Source organism: Alosa pseudoharengus, unplaced genomic scaffold (genome assembly GCF_046254945.1).
Source record: "Alosa pseudoharengus isolate Yale_2024_CS ecotype anadromous, Long Island Sound unplaced genomic scaffold, YU_APseudo_1.1 YU_APseudo_1.1_scf_15, whole genome shotgun sequence".
NCBI classification, from domain to species: Eukaryota; Metazoa; Chordata; class Actinopteri; order Clupeiformes; family Clupeidae; genus Alosa; species Alosa pseudoharengus.
The window spans coordinates 7271281-7288949 of NW_027468620.1; the positions used below are offsets into that span (position 1 = coordinate 7271281).

At 41.9% G+C, this 17669-nt stretch overlaps 1 protein-coding gene across 1 annotated transcript in view; it reads right to left on the minus strand.

The window, feature by feature from the left end:
* Nucleotides 1–17669, minus strand: part of adgrb3 (adhesion G protein-coupled receptor B3) — a 147198-nt gene that overhangs the window by 87584 nt on the left and 41945 nt on the right. Inside the window, exon 2 of the mRNA XM_076286523.1 lies at nucleotides 2143–2253. Within this exon, the coding sequence (XP_076142638.1) occupies nucleotides 2143–2253 (111 nt within the window). The remainder of the gene's footprint in view (nucleotides 1–2142; nucleotides 2254–17669) is intronic.

Sequence of the window (17669 nt, forward strand, 5' to 3'; positions counted from 1 at the left end):
GTGAGGACAAATGCATACACAACACACTAGGATTGACATATGAAGCATTTACAAGCCACTCTGGATGATGCAGAGGATCTTGCTATACGTTAAGAGACCGTTCCCATGGTAACTCAGGCGTTTGAGTCTAATGCCATCACGGTATGTTCTCAGCATCATGCATAGTCTGTTATAAATGATTTATAAGTGCTCCATATATTAGGCAGTGTTAATAATATTTTTATAAAATTTCTATATAGGGGCCTACTTTATTAAGTTGCATCTAGTCTACAGTGTGTCCCAGGGCTGTTGTATAATGTTTGGTTCAATTGCCTTGTGCATTTACAAACCATCATCTGATAATGTCTGTAGTATCCAAATATATAAATCTTATTCAATTTAGCAAGAATAAAAAGTAGCAGTCGTGTCACTGAGCAAAGAATAAGTATGGCTGTGAGTTGTAATTCCCAATGAAGCAGTTGCTGACTGGAATTTGTCTGACTCCAATTTTTAAACAGGCTCATTGATTATTTGAAAATTGACCACCTGATAGGCCAGTTAATGAGCGTTTCCATAACATTTCCACGGTGGCTGTCTTGTCGTCGATGCTAACGACTGGAAATCCTTTGTAATGTTGGATTTTTGCAGATCATCACAATTGTGTGTGTATGTAAATCAGGCTTATGGCAACCACCAACCAAAAACACCGATTCAAATGCCCTGGAATGCTGAATACAATAAGGAACAATACAGAGTCCACCCATCAGGAAGCTTGGATTCGGGTTGAGAATTTTCCAAATCAACCAATATGGAAACATGTCAATATAGTTTAGTATTTGTATTATTTTATTTTATTTGTATGGCAACAACTACTCATTTGATTACATTTGAAATCTTTCCATAATGACGCAAATAACATTTAGGTCATAATAATGAATAGGGAGTCACATATGCCCTGGCACTAAACTGTTTTTTTTTTCAGCTCTGAATACATTCAGATGTGTCTGAAATCTTATGATGCTCTTAGGATGCTCTAATTGCATCACAGTCACTAAGATGGTAAAAGTTTAAGGAGCAATAAACCTTAATAATGAAATAAAAAGCTTTTAACATCATTGCGATGATCATATATTGGACTGAAAGGTGGATCAATTGGCTGTATGAGGCAGTGCAGGGTATTAACAGCAAGCGGTTTATGAATGGATAAACCAAAAAGCACAACACAGAATGATTTGTCAAGAGACAGATAATACAGTCACATGAAGAGAGTGGAAGGAAAACGCTGTTAGGGGTTTAGTAAACAGTGTTTTTTTGCAACTCAATGTGATAATGCACATGTGGGCTGGGCAAATGTCACATGCAGCAGAACACGGTAAACGCAACAAATAAATAAATAAATAAAAACAGGAAAGAGACAGACTGGCTCAGAAACAAAACCAAGAGGAAAAAACAGATAAAAAAAATCAGAAAGCCACATGACAATCAGCTAGGCAACTGAAGTCCCCACATTGCATCTCTTTATTATGGTCGACGGAATGAGAGTAAATGGAGAAAGGAAACAATAAAGAACAGAAAAGAAAGGAAAGGCAAAGGATAACCTCCAGAGACAAACTGAGAAAACTCCTCACAGTCGCATAAACTACTGTATGTGTGTCAAAGACAGGAATCTGCAACCCTTTTGATTGACAGAGATTATCATATTAACATGGTAATGTCATTTTAACTAACAATTTACCACGTTCCTCCAGATATTTTACCTTTTGATCTTAAGAGTCAATTCTATCTTAGGAGTTAAAATGTCTATAATTTTTTAAATGCATATCGCTTTCTGCATAGTCACCCCTCTTAAATAAATAACAAATATTACATTGTATTACTAGTGTCTGCGATTTAGCGATCAAACAGCATGAAAACCAAATGTGCTTGTTCCCAAACTAAAGACACTCTGGGGAGAGTGTCAAATCTAGCTTATGATTTATTTGTTTGTCTTTTTATTATTATGTGACCATAAAGGAGAGAAAGAGAAAGAAATAGTGTGATAAGAAACACTGTCACTTAAATTAAAAAGGGTGCAGCACAATAGAGAGCATGCAAGAGGCTTAGATGGAAATTAAGTTTAGGTAATAACAAAACCAAAGGAAAGAAATATAACTATTGAATTACCAGTTTGTGCCATAAATTTAGCAGACTCATCTTGCTCCTGTTGACCCTTTGTGTCATGAACTGATCTCGGCCGCTGACTTTTTACAGTATTCTCTTCGATCATTCCAAATTCTAGGGACAGAATAAAGGTTCATGAAAGCTAGGCTTGGACAAAGGACTTCAGAGAATGTAAAAGACTTAACACAGGACCCTGGAGATGCGTATCGATGGCAGGACAAGGCTAGAAACAAAGATTACACATAGATAAAATTATTTAACCGTGTCACTTTTTTTCTTCCTTTTTTGTTTACTTTAAAACAGTGAACAATGTAACTGTTTACCAGTAGTGAGTTGGGGGTATTAATTGTGTTTGAAAGCACAGCTAATACACATAAGCATACATGCAAATCAACTCACATCACTTTTGACAAGAGATTAACTTTCATCCCACCCTCCCCTCTCTCCTTAAGAAAGTAAAAAAAAGAATAAAAGAGAATGAAAGTAAACATGTGTAAGCTGTCTGAAAGCCACAGAGATAGGGGGCATGAACATAACATGCTATTGATCCACAATTTTTTGCAACAGATTTATGATTTTTATGCTATTAGTAGTTATAGGTAAAGAATTAGTAAAAGAATAATCTTTATGTTGTAACTGAAAACAGCAAGTATCATAAGATCTATTATCTGAAAATGTATTCTGAGCCACACTCGATTTGTTTGTTTTGTCATCCTCTCTTGACTGCTTTTTGAATGTATCTTCTTGGACTGCTTTCAAGTGAATGAAAAGGCTGGCTGATTACTGAGCCCAGTTATATATTTAATTATCAAAGTCAAGTGGGTTTCTACTAATGTGTCATGCTACATGAAAACAATAACAACTTTAAATTACATTAAACATTGTAGAGCCAGAAAATATTGGCTTACACTCTTGAAGCAAACAATGTCAAACTGTCACTGTAGAAAAATATCCTTTCAGAAACACTTTAAAAACAGAATCCCTTAAAAGGTTTTATAGCAATTTGAAGTGAGCTCATTTGACTTCAACTGGGTTCAATGAATTAGCATAGGATGTGTTTCATGAAAAACCTTTATCTTAAATTAAAAAAGAACACCAAGAACCTTTAAAACGAAACACAGTACAGTGCAATGGTATGCATAACCTTATCTGCACATAGAACTCGTGAGAACAGTTCTGCAGGGCTCACAAAGGTTATTCAGTGCTAAAAGAGTTCTAACAGCTGATGGTGTCTAAAAGATAGAGGTCCTCATTAGAGGACTAAGCAAAAAAGACCTTCACAGACACCTCCATGGGGAAAAATAAAATAATCCTTTTCTTTTACTGATAACAAAAAGTACACCCAAACTGTGTGCCTATTGTGGTTCACATAAATATTTGATGTTTGCTTCTAAAGAGCAGATTTTTACAGTTGGCGGTTTGGAGGGGGTCGCAGAACCCACTGATGCTTAATGAAACTCAGCCAGGCATACGTCACTAATTGGGAATTACAACTACAGGTAAAGGGAGGCTGCCGGAGAGAAGACAGCCATACAGCAGCACCTCACGCTCAACTGTCTGATCTCAATTTCACCAATTCCGCGTCCAACTGAACATTAGTCTCTTTTTTAAAATAAAAAAACAGGACGATTATGACAGAACACTGTTGTCACATGAGGTGCCAGAACACAAATCAACATTAAAGTCTTGCAGTAAAAAAATTAGAGAGATGGAGAGAGAGAGAGAGAGAGAGAGAGAGATTGCATTAAAAATGCAGGTGAGAGAAATGGAGGTGCGAGAGCATGTGGGAGTGCTGTGCTGATCCAAGACTGCGGGCTCATGCCCATTTGAAGCTGGGGGCCCTGTGCTGGCCTCGGAGCGCTCTATTTGATGTGTCTCACCTGGCGCCAGGAGCACTACTCTGCGCAGCCACCTCTTTCCCCTGCCTTTGATCCCACCTCTTCATCCCGCGCTACACTTCAAGCTACAAATGCGTCATTTCACCGGGCTCTTGTCACCGCATTCAATGCTTTACAGAGACATCCAGCCTCGAATCCATGATGCCCATGATCAATGTTGGATACAGTATAAGCTAAAAGATTGAGTGATCACTCAAAAAGTGTTGCTGGATCTCAGCATCTCCTGTATCTCTGAAGCTCAAACAGCACATAGTTTATGGGTTCAGCACTCAGGAAGCCAACATACAGACACTTACATTTGTACTAAATCATAATTCACTTCAAAAATGTCTGCTGAAATAATGTACAGGAAATATAAAATTAAATGCAGCATTGTAGACAACAGTATGTAGATAGTATGTCATGTTCACGTGTTGGTGAGCACATATGGTGCACACTTTAGCAGTGTTTCTGATTTATATTGAGAATTAAGTAAGAAGTACATTTTTTTCTCTTCTTCTCTTGCAAACAAGGGAATTTAATGGTAGCCTACTGTGCCTATGGGGGGTAACCATAAGGACAATCTCCAAAATAATCAAACAAATAATGTAATTGGTGACCTGGTGTGTCAGTGTTGGTGTCATCTAGCTGCATCTTGCATCATTTGCTTAGAAGCCTCATTCTACACCTGGTCATAACAAAATCAGGATAGCATGGTAGGAACCGGAGCTTGGGAGAGCATGCTGTGTGTTATATGGAATGTGTTCTTTTATGAGGTCAGTAATTTGACATTTGTAATGTTTACTTTGGCACAGAGATCTGCCCAGTGTAACTGTCTATTATATCGAGTCAACCCCCACAGACCTGGGGGAATCTATAGTCGGTGGTCTCTCATTAATTTGATTGTCTGTTATTGTTCCTGTGGCTTAGTTGGTAACATTCAGCCCTGACAGTACTGAACTAATGGGATTCATTTAAACAGCAAGCTCAAAACCAAAATTGGAAAATTTTATTTGTTTTCTAAGGTGTTAGCATTAAATGATGTTGTATAAGAATGAATTTAAATGACCTGAAACAGCTCATCTACATTGTCCATAGTCAAATTATTTATATTTTCATGCTAAATAAGTCACTTAAAAGATACCAGGCCATGGCATGCTGTGTCTATTTTTTTTTTCTTTGAGAGAACTGCAGAGCCAGACAGGCTTGTCACTAGGTGATGTATAGTGCAACTATACTCAGCACTCGCTTTCTCTTTTGTTATGTCAGGAGATCGCCAAAGGAGTGCGAGAGGTGGTGTTGGAAAGGGGGGAATGGGGTGGGGGGTGGAGGTTGAGGGTCTCACTGTAAATAAAGACAGCAACCACCACAAATCACACCATCTAGCCACATCTGGCACATCACAGCCCACAGTCAGAGTCGTGTTTATATATATATTTTTTTATTTTTTTTTATTTTATTTTTTATAACGTTCCAGAAACATCTCACTGTATAAAAGCAAGCCAGTCGGGTATCCAGAGCCAGTTTTGTACACTAAGGCCCCACTTCTTTGTGCTCGGCCTCTGGAACCAGATGTGTGGAAGTCAGACAAATGAACCCTCATAAGCCACCCCGCTGCTGGGAGCTCCACCGAGCATTGTGGTTGGTAGGGGGAGTGTGTGTAAGTGTGTGTGTGTGTGTGTGTGTGTGTGTGTGTTTGGGGGGGTCATGCTGTTAGAAGCCAAGTAGCATGAGGTAAAACAACTGTATGCCTGTGCACAATGCAGTACAATGGAACAGCAGAAGAGCCCAGATCTGTGGCATACACACCTATGGTGGATAGAGGGGAGGAAGAGGAGGGGAAAAAAACACATACAAATGCAAATCACAGTGGGAGGTGGGGGCTCAAAATGCCTAAGCTGCATTTCTGCATAATGTGATCTTGATTATAAATATCTATACAGCGCAATGGGATAATGGCCTGGGGAATCACTGCAACACCCCTTGCATGGGCTTCTCTGCTTGCTCTGTATGCTGACTCTCCATGGGCCAGCCAGAACAGCAATCCTCCACCCCAGCCCCTCCGTAGGTTCACCTCCAGCGCAGTGCTAAAGGTTACCCTTGATGCAGCTGCTATCCGGTTGACAGGCTCCGGTGTTGTGTGTTTTGTGCTGATCATCAGCTATGGTCTGTATGACATTTGGCCAAAGGTTAAGGAGCTAATAAGGGCTTTGACAAAGCTATCATGGGTATTTTACCCCTGGACATTAGCAGATAAATGTCACTAAATTTAATGTGAAATTTCGGGTCTAAATTCCTCAACTGTATCACATATGCTATGTCTTCATCAATGTTAATTACTGTATGTGATTTATCAATGAAATATTGCCAATTGTTGTCATTGTTAATTTCTTGGAAAATAAGCCATATGGATTGTGGAACCACACAGACGTGCGCTACTATCTAGTGAGGGAGCCTATTTGGAAACACATGTGATGGACGCAGCCTTGAAGCGCACGCCACTGCACCCGTGTTGGTTTCCTGGTGGTTATTGAGTGCTGTCGAACACTGGGAGGAAAGCGCTGGCACTTTGTTTGTGCTCCAAATGCAAATGCCTGGACCCTCGCAGTCCCCCTAGTGTGAAGCTGGCAGGATGCCGGGGTGGGGGGTGGGGTGGGGTAGTAGGGACTTGGGGTGCGAGAACAAGTGTGCCACTATTATAAACAAATAACTGAACTCGGCAGACTGTGTCTTCCATGGATTGCAAACAAGATAATCTTGCTGACACAAAGCAAGGGCCCTAATTGTTTGGGCAGGTGTACCCCCCTGAGGTAGTCCTCGTGACATGAGGTAGTCTCATCTTCTTTCTGTTATGACACTGTTGTGGAAAAGTGATGTTTAAGAGGCAATGCAGTTCCAGATTGTTTTTATTACCCTTGGGTCACATTCAACGCCCACCGTATATGGAACCTACTTTAGGGGACAGTAACGCGTTAGCATATCCATGCATATTGTGAGGTAAAAGGCAAAGAGCTAGCAAGCTATCATGCACCAATAACCAAAATATGAATGCATAAGAATGATAGTATGCAGTGCACTGTGAAAATATTCAGACACCATATGATGGCACGGGGGACCTTAGCATTCTCACATCTGAGACGGTGTATAGTGCATCACTGAATCCATAAAGAACACATTTCTCACCTCACAAAGTTGCATACGTGCAGTGCTCAATAGTGTGCAATTGTCACAAATCTTCTGGAGTATTTCAAGGCTTCTGTACCACGTGTAGTCATTGGTCTGCTATATGGTCGAGTTCCCCTTTAAGTGTGCATTACTCCGGGATACAGATAATAGAATGTTTATGTATGCAGAGAATATGTCGACCATTTCCTCTCGACACTATTCCATTCAATCATTCCCCTGAGGCATCAGTCTCTGTCAGGCGGGAAATGCCTCTTTAACCTTGGGTTGGCTTGAGACTGGAGGACCTCCAGCTGAGGGAATCATCGCAGTGACATTTACATCTTCCGCTCATTCTCTCTCACTGATTTTATTTTCTTACATTATTCTGGATACCATCACTCCATCACCTTTAAGGGTCTTCAAAAACACTGGCCTTGAGAATACCTCTTTGGTGTGAGTGTGTGTGTGTGTGTGTGTTCGTGTGTGGATCAAATGAATAATATAAAGGTTCCTTGTTCCTTGTGCCAGAAAATAAAGTTCAACAAAGCAAATCAACGTGCACTGACTGCAACAGGATATGCTCTGAATAGTAATAAAATCTCATTGTGCACATCCCTGAATGGAGTGTTTATGAAACAGTACAGGCATGTGTCTCTCCATATCTAAGAGTGAATGCACGCAAGCCATTATGATTCTTTGTTTTCCCTTCTGCTAGAAAACTCTGGTGCTATGCTGTATGTCTTTCTCCGTGTGAGGTTTCTTGCGTTTGCACTCATCTTTTGGACTGCTGGGTGGTGTTGTCATTGTATGCACTGCGCAGTGAGCGCAGGCTAAACATCCAAGGCATTTGCTGTGTGGTGTGCGAAAGCCGCAATGTCTCACTGTCCTGTGGAGCTCATTTCAATGCTCTCATGGCAGGCGTCCACTCTGAAAAACGCTCAATCATTTGATGGGAAGAAGAGAGTTTACAAACACGCAAACTATCTAACTTGCATAAAACACACACACACACACACACACACACAAAAACAGAAAGACTAAACAACAAGGTCTGCATTAAAACGCACTAGCTTCAATGGCATCAATTGAGAATGTCACCTCTAAAAATAATGGCCTCCGTGGCACTTTTCGACAGCTTTCTCAGCTCTCCTAAAAGCTCTCATCAAACATATACTGCTTTTTATTACACTTTTACTGTAGACGGGTGGCATTACCAACCGCTGTCAATGTGGGATATCAAACATAGAGGGCATCCTCCTTATACCCTCCTTTCCTCCCAAGCAGTAAAGACAAAGAGGAGGGACAAATTGGATACAGGATCATAACTCAATGCTAACTCACGGAGCATTATTGGCTGAGATCTGGATATTCACATAATGACTGAAGGTTAACATCAATGCCACTTCTGAGTATTCTGCTCCGACACAGGTGACTGTACGCGCATAAAGAATGGATATGAAGTAGATGTTGCTATGAGGACTATTAAGAGTTGGAGGTGAGATAAGGAGAAGGCACATCAAAAATGCTGACCGAAGTTTTTTTACAGGCCACCAGGCAGGGTCGGACTGGGAGCAAAATTCGGCCCTGGAATTGTATTCCTATTGTATTGAACACATAGTGTTTGCTTCACATAACTTTCATTTTGTTGGCGGTTAATTAATAGTAAAGTGTTTTGACATATTGATGTAATGTATCAGCAGATCAATTGGGCAAATACTGATACTGTAGCATTTTTCGCCATATAAGACAATTTCATATTTTGTAGCAAACTTTGTCAGGGACCCCCTGACAATGTGCTGCGGACCCCACTTTGAGAACCAATGCATTAAACCACATGTCACTGCTTGATGAAAAATATAGGCTACTGAACATGGACATCGTCATAGTTGACAGAAATTACGTTTTGTGCCAACATGTTGTAGAAACACAAACACAGCCTTTATTTGGTGCAAATCTTCTCCTTTACTTTGGTTATAGTCCGCGATTCACATTAACTGTAGGCTACAGTATAACCACAAGTGTATACTAAACTGTTCGTTACTAACCTACCAGTTAATAGCCTTTACCTGCATCGACTCGCAATTGATTGTGCATCTAATGTAACACTCGGTGGAGAGACCACTTTCCAAAGTTCACTTTCACTGTCGTTGTGAGCTAAAAGGCTCGGCCTACTATATGGGAAATACTTTGAAGTTCCTTTTGAGTAGGATCAGCTCCAAAAATGAATGGGTTTTCTTTAACCTGTGCTACACTTTTCCACCAAGTTGTGCGAAAATTGTAAGCTACCCGTAGTTTTTTTATGTTGACAGAACCGCACTATAGCCTACATGGTGCAGTAAATGGAAGTTTGGAATAAAACTAGACCTCTGATTGCTGTTTACGGTTAAACTGCGATAATGTGAACACCAGCCAGCGGAGGGCACTTATATAGCCTAGGCCAGGGGTTCCCAAACTTTTCCACGACAAAGCCCCCCAATACCACTAGGTTTTGGCCAAGGACCCCCTTGATGTGTTATTAAACCCATCGACAATACTACGACAAATGTAAAAATACATTAAGCTAATCCTAATAATTATGACCGCCGCGCAGCGAAGCGGCGGTCATATAGGTTTAGTCAGATTTTTTTTTTTTTTTTTCTCTATGTCCAAATTTCCGTCAGGGATTCCCGGGACACTGTAAGACCGGGGTACACGAAACTTGGTGGGCATGTAACCCCACATTGATTGCATGGAACCTCCTGTTTTCGTTTTGATCTGTAGCCCCCCCGCTGGACTGGACCCCCGAAAGGAGGGTAGGGCAGATACAGTTTTCTGTGAATATCTCGAGAACCGTAGGGTTTAGGAGGACCATTTTTTTTTTGTATGTTGATCTCAAAGGGCCATGTCAACCCATTCCATAACCACTCATTTCATGTATAGCGCCACCTAGTTAAACACAAAAAAGTAAAAATGAGGTGTTGTAATCACAGGTATCTGTGACCTAACATAGTCAAAACTGCACGAAATTGGAAGTGTAGGATCATTATGACACCCTCTGAATGCATGCCAAGTTTCGTGGACTTTCGTTCATGGGGGGCCTTACAATAAAATAATTTATGTGTACATTTAGTGACCGTACACCAACAAGGATTCCCGGGACACTGAAAGACCGGGGTACACGAAACTTGGTGGGCATGTAACCCCACATGGATAGCATGGAACCATCGCTTTTCGTTTTGATCTGTAGCCCCCCCGCTGGACTGGACCCCCCGAAAGGAGGGTAGGGCAGACACAGTTTTCTGTGAATATCTTGAGAACCGTAGGGCCTATTTTTTGCGTATGTTTGCCTCCAGGGGTCATGTAAACCCATTCTATATGCAGACATGTGCATAAACAGATACACACGCACACACATACATTCACAGTAATCCTACGTATGACACATACTCACACAGTAGACATATATACGCATGCATGCACATGCACAAACACAGGCACATAAACAGGCAAACACACACATGCACGCACACACACCCACCCACACACCCACACACACATAAACATAAACATGTACACACACACATGCACACAATTCAATAATTTCTCAGAATTATGAACAGGCAAGATGGGGGTGGGGTTGTATAAAATGTATATTACATGTGAAATCTATGAACTAATCATGTTTTGGTACTTGTTGTCTAGCAGATACCAGTGAGAAATGAGTGTGCATAATGCAATTCAGTGAGACAGTTAGAATCATATATGCCTTTCAGTGTGACTTATTTTTGTGGAAAACTGGGCGGCGGTCATATTTTGTACCGCTCTGCGGTACATCTAGTTATTTTAGCCACAAGCACTTCGTGGTGGAGCATACAGTGTGTAAAAATTGTATTTGGGGCTTTCTGCTATATGAGAGCTATCACTCTACTATTATTCCCAGTCATTATCATGGGAAATATAATGTTCAGATATGCGTCACATTATTATAATGGCATCGTATAACAACCCTCATAGTAATAGGTATATTTTAACATTTTTAAATATATTTATTTGTTGCTTTTATTTTTCCTTCTAACTTGCTGAGGCCCCCCTGGCACCCCCTCGCGGCCCCCACTTTGAAAACCACTGGCCTAGGCTACCATGCACTCGAACTAGCGGCTGCTTGGACAAATCCACTTGAGGGGTGGGGCAGGGGGGCGCAATCGTAACACACACTGAACCTGTCATGAAGAGGCCAAAATGATTGACCTGTCACCCCCCAAGCCAAATGGATGCAACTGCATTTATAGGCTAAGCCTAGGCCTACACGACGGGCCGCAAATAGGCTAAATAACTTAAAAATCCCGGAGGTCACCGGCCCACATGTGGACCGGCCCACCGGACATTTGCCCGGTTGTACAGATTACCAGTCCGAGCCTGCCACCAGGACAAAATGAATAATACTGCAGGTGAGTAGTCAAATAAATGAGCGTAGACTTTGTAAGATATGACTAACAAAGGTGTGGTACAAGGACAACTTTGATGCATGGTGTCAAAAAAAGAAGATCTGAAGCGCATAAGAAAAAGTGCAAAAAACAACACCAAGGAAATCTGATTCCTCTACCTTTTCAGCCCAATGACAATATACCACTCTAAGATTTCCGCTGCAACCCATGTTATTAAAATTAAGTACAGGCGCACAGCAACACACCAAAATGTTGTTGCTTTGTAATGACTTCCAGGAACATATCTGCTTGAATTCTTTATGACAGAAACACAGTGGTGACTAACGCGGTCCTCAGAGATGTTTAAAATGGTGAAACAAGCCGTGCATCCAAGCACAGGACAAAAATATTCTATCCGCTGCTGCAGCAGCATTCTCCTCTGCAGATTTAAGCTTTTCAGGCATCTCTGACAATAGCTTGCCTATGACTGTGTGTGTGAGTGTGTGTGTGTGGTGAAAAACACTTAAGCTTCTCATCTAGGGAAGCTTTAGAGCTGAACAGAAAGAGATTTATCAACACCTTAAAGAACCCCTCAATACTTCAGCACATAGATCACTTGCAACCCCCAGATCACCCCACCACCACCCAAAACAGAGAAAAAAAAACGATTTACCTCCCTTCCCTGTCACAAATCTTTCAGACAAACCCCAGTGCTTTCCCCTGCTCTTTGAAGGAGTGAGAGAAAGAGAGAACAGAGAGAGAAAAGAGAGAGAGGGAAGAGAGGAGCAGAGTGGAGGTATAGCTCATTTTCATTTCACCCTTGTCACTTGCAAAAGCCCCATTATTTAATGACCTGCTCAGCACTGCCTCCTGACAGACAGAGTAACAGGTGGGACATTTTCTGGACCTGACTAACCCCCCCCCCCTTCCACACACACACAAATACCCCACACACATACACAAGAACCTCCCTCGGTATCTCTTTTTTTAAAGCTAAAAACAAGCCCCCACTCCATTTATTATTTACGGAAACCGCACCATAAATGTCCTAGCTGATGTTACAAGTTATACATGACTTAATCGAGTATTCCTTCTTGTAATGAGGTTATTTTAGAAAAATAATTGTAATTTGTATTTAGTAATTTAGTCTGTGAAACTATAGCTCATATACTTCATGCAAGATAAATAATATTGTTTTAGATTTGTTATTTTGGCTTATATTCAGCGAGCAACTTATCAGTGCTAACAATATTCGACAATACTATACAAAATATGTAGTTCAAGATAATGCTAACGTGGCCTTCTATCTCCGTAAAGTGAGTCAGAGATTATCAGGTGATTCAATGTTAGGGGTTTCCCAGCAGCCGCAAGCTCAACTCTGTTTTTCGGTAACTGACCGACAAATGTAAAAGGCAGAGCTAGAATTTCAGGTATGTCCCTCCTTGGCTAATGTATTCTAAAGATGGAGGCCAAAACATGGCTTCCGCCATACGGGCAACTCGGTCGTATGTATTCTGAATGGCAGATTCTACGCTTGCAAGAATACTTTCATTTGTTGGTGGAAATAATTACACAAGAATGAGCACATCTTTTTGAAAGAAAAATTGGGGAACCAAGTAAAAAAATGACACAATGTAGCTTTAAAATCTCTCCATCTCTTTCTTTTTTTTCTCTCTTTTGCCAAGAACCTTTATGATCCTCCCACTCTCACAGACATATACACACTTAAACACACACACACACACACACACACACAGAGAGAGAGAGAGAGAGAGAGAGAGAGAGAGAGAGCAACATAGAGGAAAATTGCAGTAGACAGTTTTTTTGGTGTTTTGGTCCAGATTCTTCCATATCCCAACATGTATTTTTAATGGCAGAGCTACAGCTCCATCTGCTTCTCTGCGTGTCATGCAAACCTCCGTGCACCCTCTCCTATCCTCTCCTCTCTCGACATTCTCTTTCTCCCAAATGGAGTCCCGAGCTTTTCGCTCCGGTGGGCTGACTCTTCAGGTGGGAGGACACTTTGGCTAACACTCCCTGTCCGCCCACCTCTCTGTCTGTTGGCAATCACTTTCAATTCAGCCCGACCGCCCTAACGCAGAGAAGATCTTCCCCAAGGGCTAGTGGTAATGGTGGTGGTGGTGAAGAGGGGGGGTTAAAATGGGGACTAAGGAGCTTGAAAGACAGCCGCTACAATCAAATGAGCGTCCTCTTTGAAAATGCATACAGCGGAGGGTCTCAGCACTGCTCTGCCAAGACCTATGATTTGCAGCATGGAGGATTACTTCTAGCTAAAACCTGCACAACAGAGGTCTTAAACAGTCATTAATTCTACGAAAGGATGTACAATTGACTGATTGAAATGATCTATCTGTTTTCTGCTCTTTTCATTTTTTCTTTCAATACTAAAGTTAAGGTTAAAGCTACTTTTTTTACCTCCATTGGGAGAAATCTGTCCTGGAAAAAGGCAACTGCTGCCTCAGACAGACATTGTGAGACATAGAAATATGCCTGTGTGAGAGAGCTGGAGCCATTGAGGGAGGGTACATATACCATTAGATTAGAGTAAGTGAAACAAGATGATTCTTTGGTGATGGGAAATCTATATGGGTTTTGTCAACCTGGCAAGGCTGTGAACACTGCCTAACTGTGCGCTAACATGCTCCTGATGATCGCACGGGGCCCTTTGAGAATTCGCTAGACGTTTTTCTTTTCAGGGTTCATCTCCTGCTCGCCAGGATGTTCTTTTTAGGGGAAAAAAGGAAGGATAAAAAATAGTAAAGAAAAGACAGAGAGAGAGAGACAGCAGCTTCCATAACCTAAAAGACTGATGTGTGTAACCTTGCATGAAATGAGCCTCCTCACTCTCTCTCACACACACACACACATACACACACACACACACACACACACACACACACACACACCTCACTCGAGAGCCCCAATCAGGGGGGAACCCTCCACCTTTTCGTGCGCACCTGTCCACGCGGCGGGCCCGACTTTGAGCGGCCTGTCAAACACGCAGCTGTTAATGAGAGACACTTCATTTCCGAGCAACTGACGCCTAATGCTTTGGAGAGCGAAGCGCCATGAGAAATAGACGGCGCGTCTGAACTCAAGGGTGCGCCTCCTCCTCCCTAACCTCCTCCTCCTCCTCCTCCTCCTCTTGCTGTGTGTTGGATACAAGGAGTGCATCTCTAATGGGGTGCGGAGCCGAGAAAAAGAAAAAAAAACATCAAGTGGAGCGGGAGAAAAACAACACATGCTGTGGGAGGGGAGAGACACATTAGCATGTTGCACTGAGTTCCAAATGGACGACTGGAGAATGTGTCTGGACAGTGTTAGCACGCTGCCCGCTGGCATGCAGACCCTGTGTTCACACTGGACTTCTGCTGCTGAAAATGTAAGAAATCTCACTTGTTCAATGCCACCTTACTCGAAATGTATTCAACCCAGTGGGGGAGATGGGCAAAATGAGTTGGAGGAGTTGACCTAACAGAAGTAGTGATGCCCTACAGCGTGCTTATGTCTGTGATGCCCTACAGCGTGCTTATGTCTCCCCCCCCCCCAACTTGGTGTCAAAATCCATATTCCAACATTGCTATAGCATTGCTATAGCACTGGTAATCTCCATATCACACACACCCACACTCACACACACAGAGGGAGAGAAAGAGACAGTGAGAGATAGAAAGAGCGAGAGAGAGAGAGAGAGAGAAAGGAGGCACAGAGAAAAAAACTCAAAGCTCTGGTGGCAGAAAAATATCTTTGCATTTTGGTGCTTGAGTGACTCAACTCGGTTTCTCTGCTCGCATCAAGGCTTTTTCATCTCACATTCAGCTGCTTAAATCATACATCCAGCAGCATATGCTTCGCCCATAATGACTGAAGCATGCTCTTGCGGAAGGTCACGCTGATACACACACGGCTAATCACATTCCAGCCGCAGACTATAAGACAGCTTTTCAATCCTCTCAAACATGCTGCGTATCTTCCTGTTCACAACCAGTGTCTAACAAGACTGGTAAAAAAATAAACATAACCTATATCAGTCCCAGTATAGATGTGTTCTACAAGAGATCCCAAGCCCCTTAAAGCAGTACAATGAAATCGGTTCCTTGTGAGACATCTTTTGTGTGGCGGGGTCTATTTCAATATTTAATGTCGGAAGCCCTTGGCAATACCACTCGGAACAACCTAGATGGAGCTCTCACGTTGTGTTAGCTACACAGGGAGAAGCCTCTCTCTGTGATGGTGGGGAGTGGGGGTGCTGCCGCTGCAGAGCTAACAGCCGTTTCAATTTGAGCCCCCTTTGCCTCGCCTGGCCATCTCTCTCTCTCTCTCTCTCTCTCTCTCTCTCTCTCTCTCTCTCTTTCTCTTCTCTCTCTCTCTCTCTCTCTTCTCTCTCTGACCAACGAGACAGAAGCTACATCTGCACCGGGCCCTCTGCTCATTTATACACAGCCAGCCTGCGGGCCGGCCGTTAAAGAAACAAGAGAAAATGCTGGCAATGAAACAGAAAAACAAAGAGCCTGATCTTTTTCTTTTGTGGGGGGGGGGGGGCAGTGAGATAGAGACAGTGAGAGAGAGAGAGTGACAGTGAGAGTGAGACAGTGAGAGAGAGACAGAAAGAGAGAGAGAGAGAGAGAGAGAGAGAGGACAGAGATGTTCAGTGGAGATGATTCTTCCATCTTTCCCTGTCTTGATTGATGTATCCAGCTCAGTTAGCCTGAAGATAAACTGCATGGTGGAAGAAGTTATGCTTTAAGAGGGATATCATGAAACAAGAAAATAAGAATACAGAATGCTCTTTCTTCCTCTCTCTCTCATGCTGTGTGTGTGTTTGTGTGTGCCTATGTGTGTGATTGCTATGTGTGTGTGTGTGTGTGTATGTGTGTGTGTGTGTGTGTGTGTGTGTAAGAGCCAGGTTTCTAATTGAGTAGTTTGTCAGCTAAAGCAGGACCTTATTTCTTAACTGGCAAAATATTTAATTCCAAAGGACAATCCAGGTGTGAAATTTAAATGAGAAGGACTGACCTATCCAAGGGCACACCAAACTCTCCAAATATGAATATGCATAACAAAGAGGAGTATGGTTCAGAATGTAATATTTCCTCATCCATTTTAGTCCACTAATTCTTCACTTCTCAGTACAAAAAGCAAGATCTTATTTGTATTTCACATAGCAACATCATTTTTATTAGAATTCCATTCACCATATCACGAGTAGCTAAAAACAAGTTTACACAGTCTGTACACAAGACCATTGATGGAAGAAATTATGGCTTAGCCCTTCTTCAACACCAGCAGATATTTGACATGATTCTGTTTAGATATGGTCATATGCTTTGAATCTGATATAAAGTAACCAGTCCTGTGATCAGGTGACCAAAGAAGCCACTAACTCCCATAAATAGCTTGTAGCTTATGTAAGAATAGGACCACAGCAGGTATTGCAATGCAGCACAACAACAAAAGCACTGTTCATTGTTCATTCTGTCACAAACCAATCCAATAGGCAATGATCTATTTACTACTATCATTTTAACATTTTATTACCAGGGAACCATTAAGATGACCCGCTCAACTATCTATGGCTACCTTCCAAAACAAAGAGCAGAGCCTCTATGGAGTCCAGCTGCAAGATGCGGTAATAAATGCTTAATCCCTGCATTAGTCAAATAATTAATTTTAATGGAATTCCTTTTCAGGTAATTTGTCGTAATGTACATTTCTTCACACTTAATTTCCACTAATGAACAATCCTTGGACAGAAATAAATGTGATCTGTTTAAAAAATGAAGTGCCACAATGGGTTTACAGTGCTTTACAAACCGTAATGGCAAAAGTAAAACTGCACAAGACCTTATTCCATGGGAGACGCTGCAGTGAGGTGTCCTAGCCTATTACTCTGCGTGTGTGATTTATTGAAGAGCATTTCTAGCGGGCCTTTGATAGCGCTTTCACAGAGCTTGTTAATGATTATTTCATTGCTTATCCAAATCACAGGGAAAGTGATCAAAGCGGGGAGACCCTGGCTGTTCAGAGAGGGCGACACTGATGCCACCATCTCATCGCCTTGTCA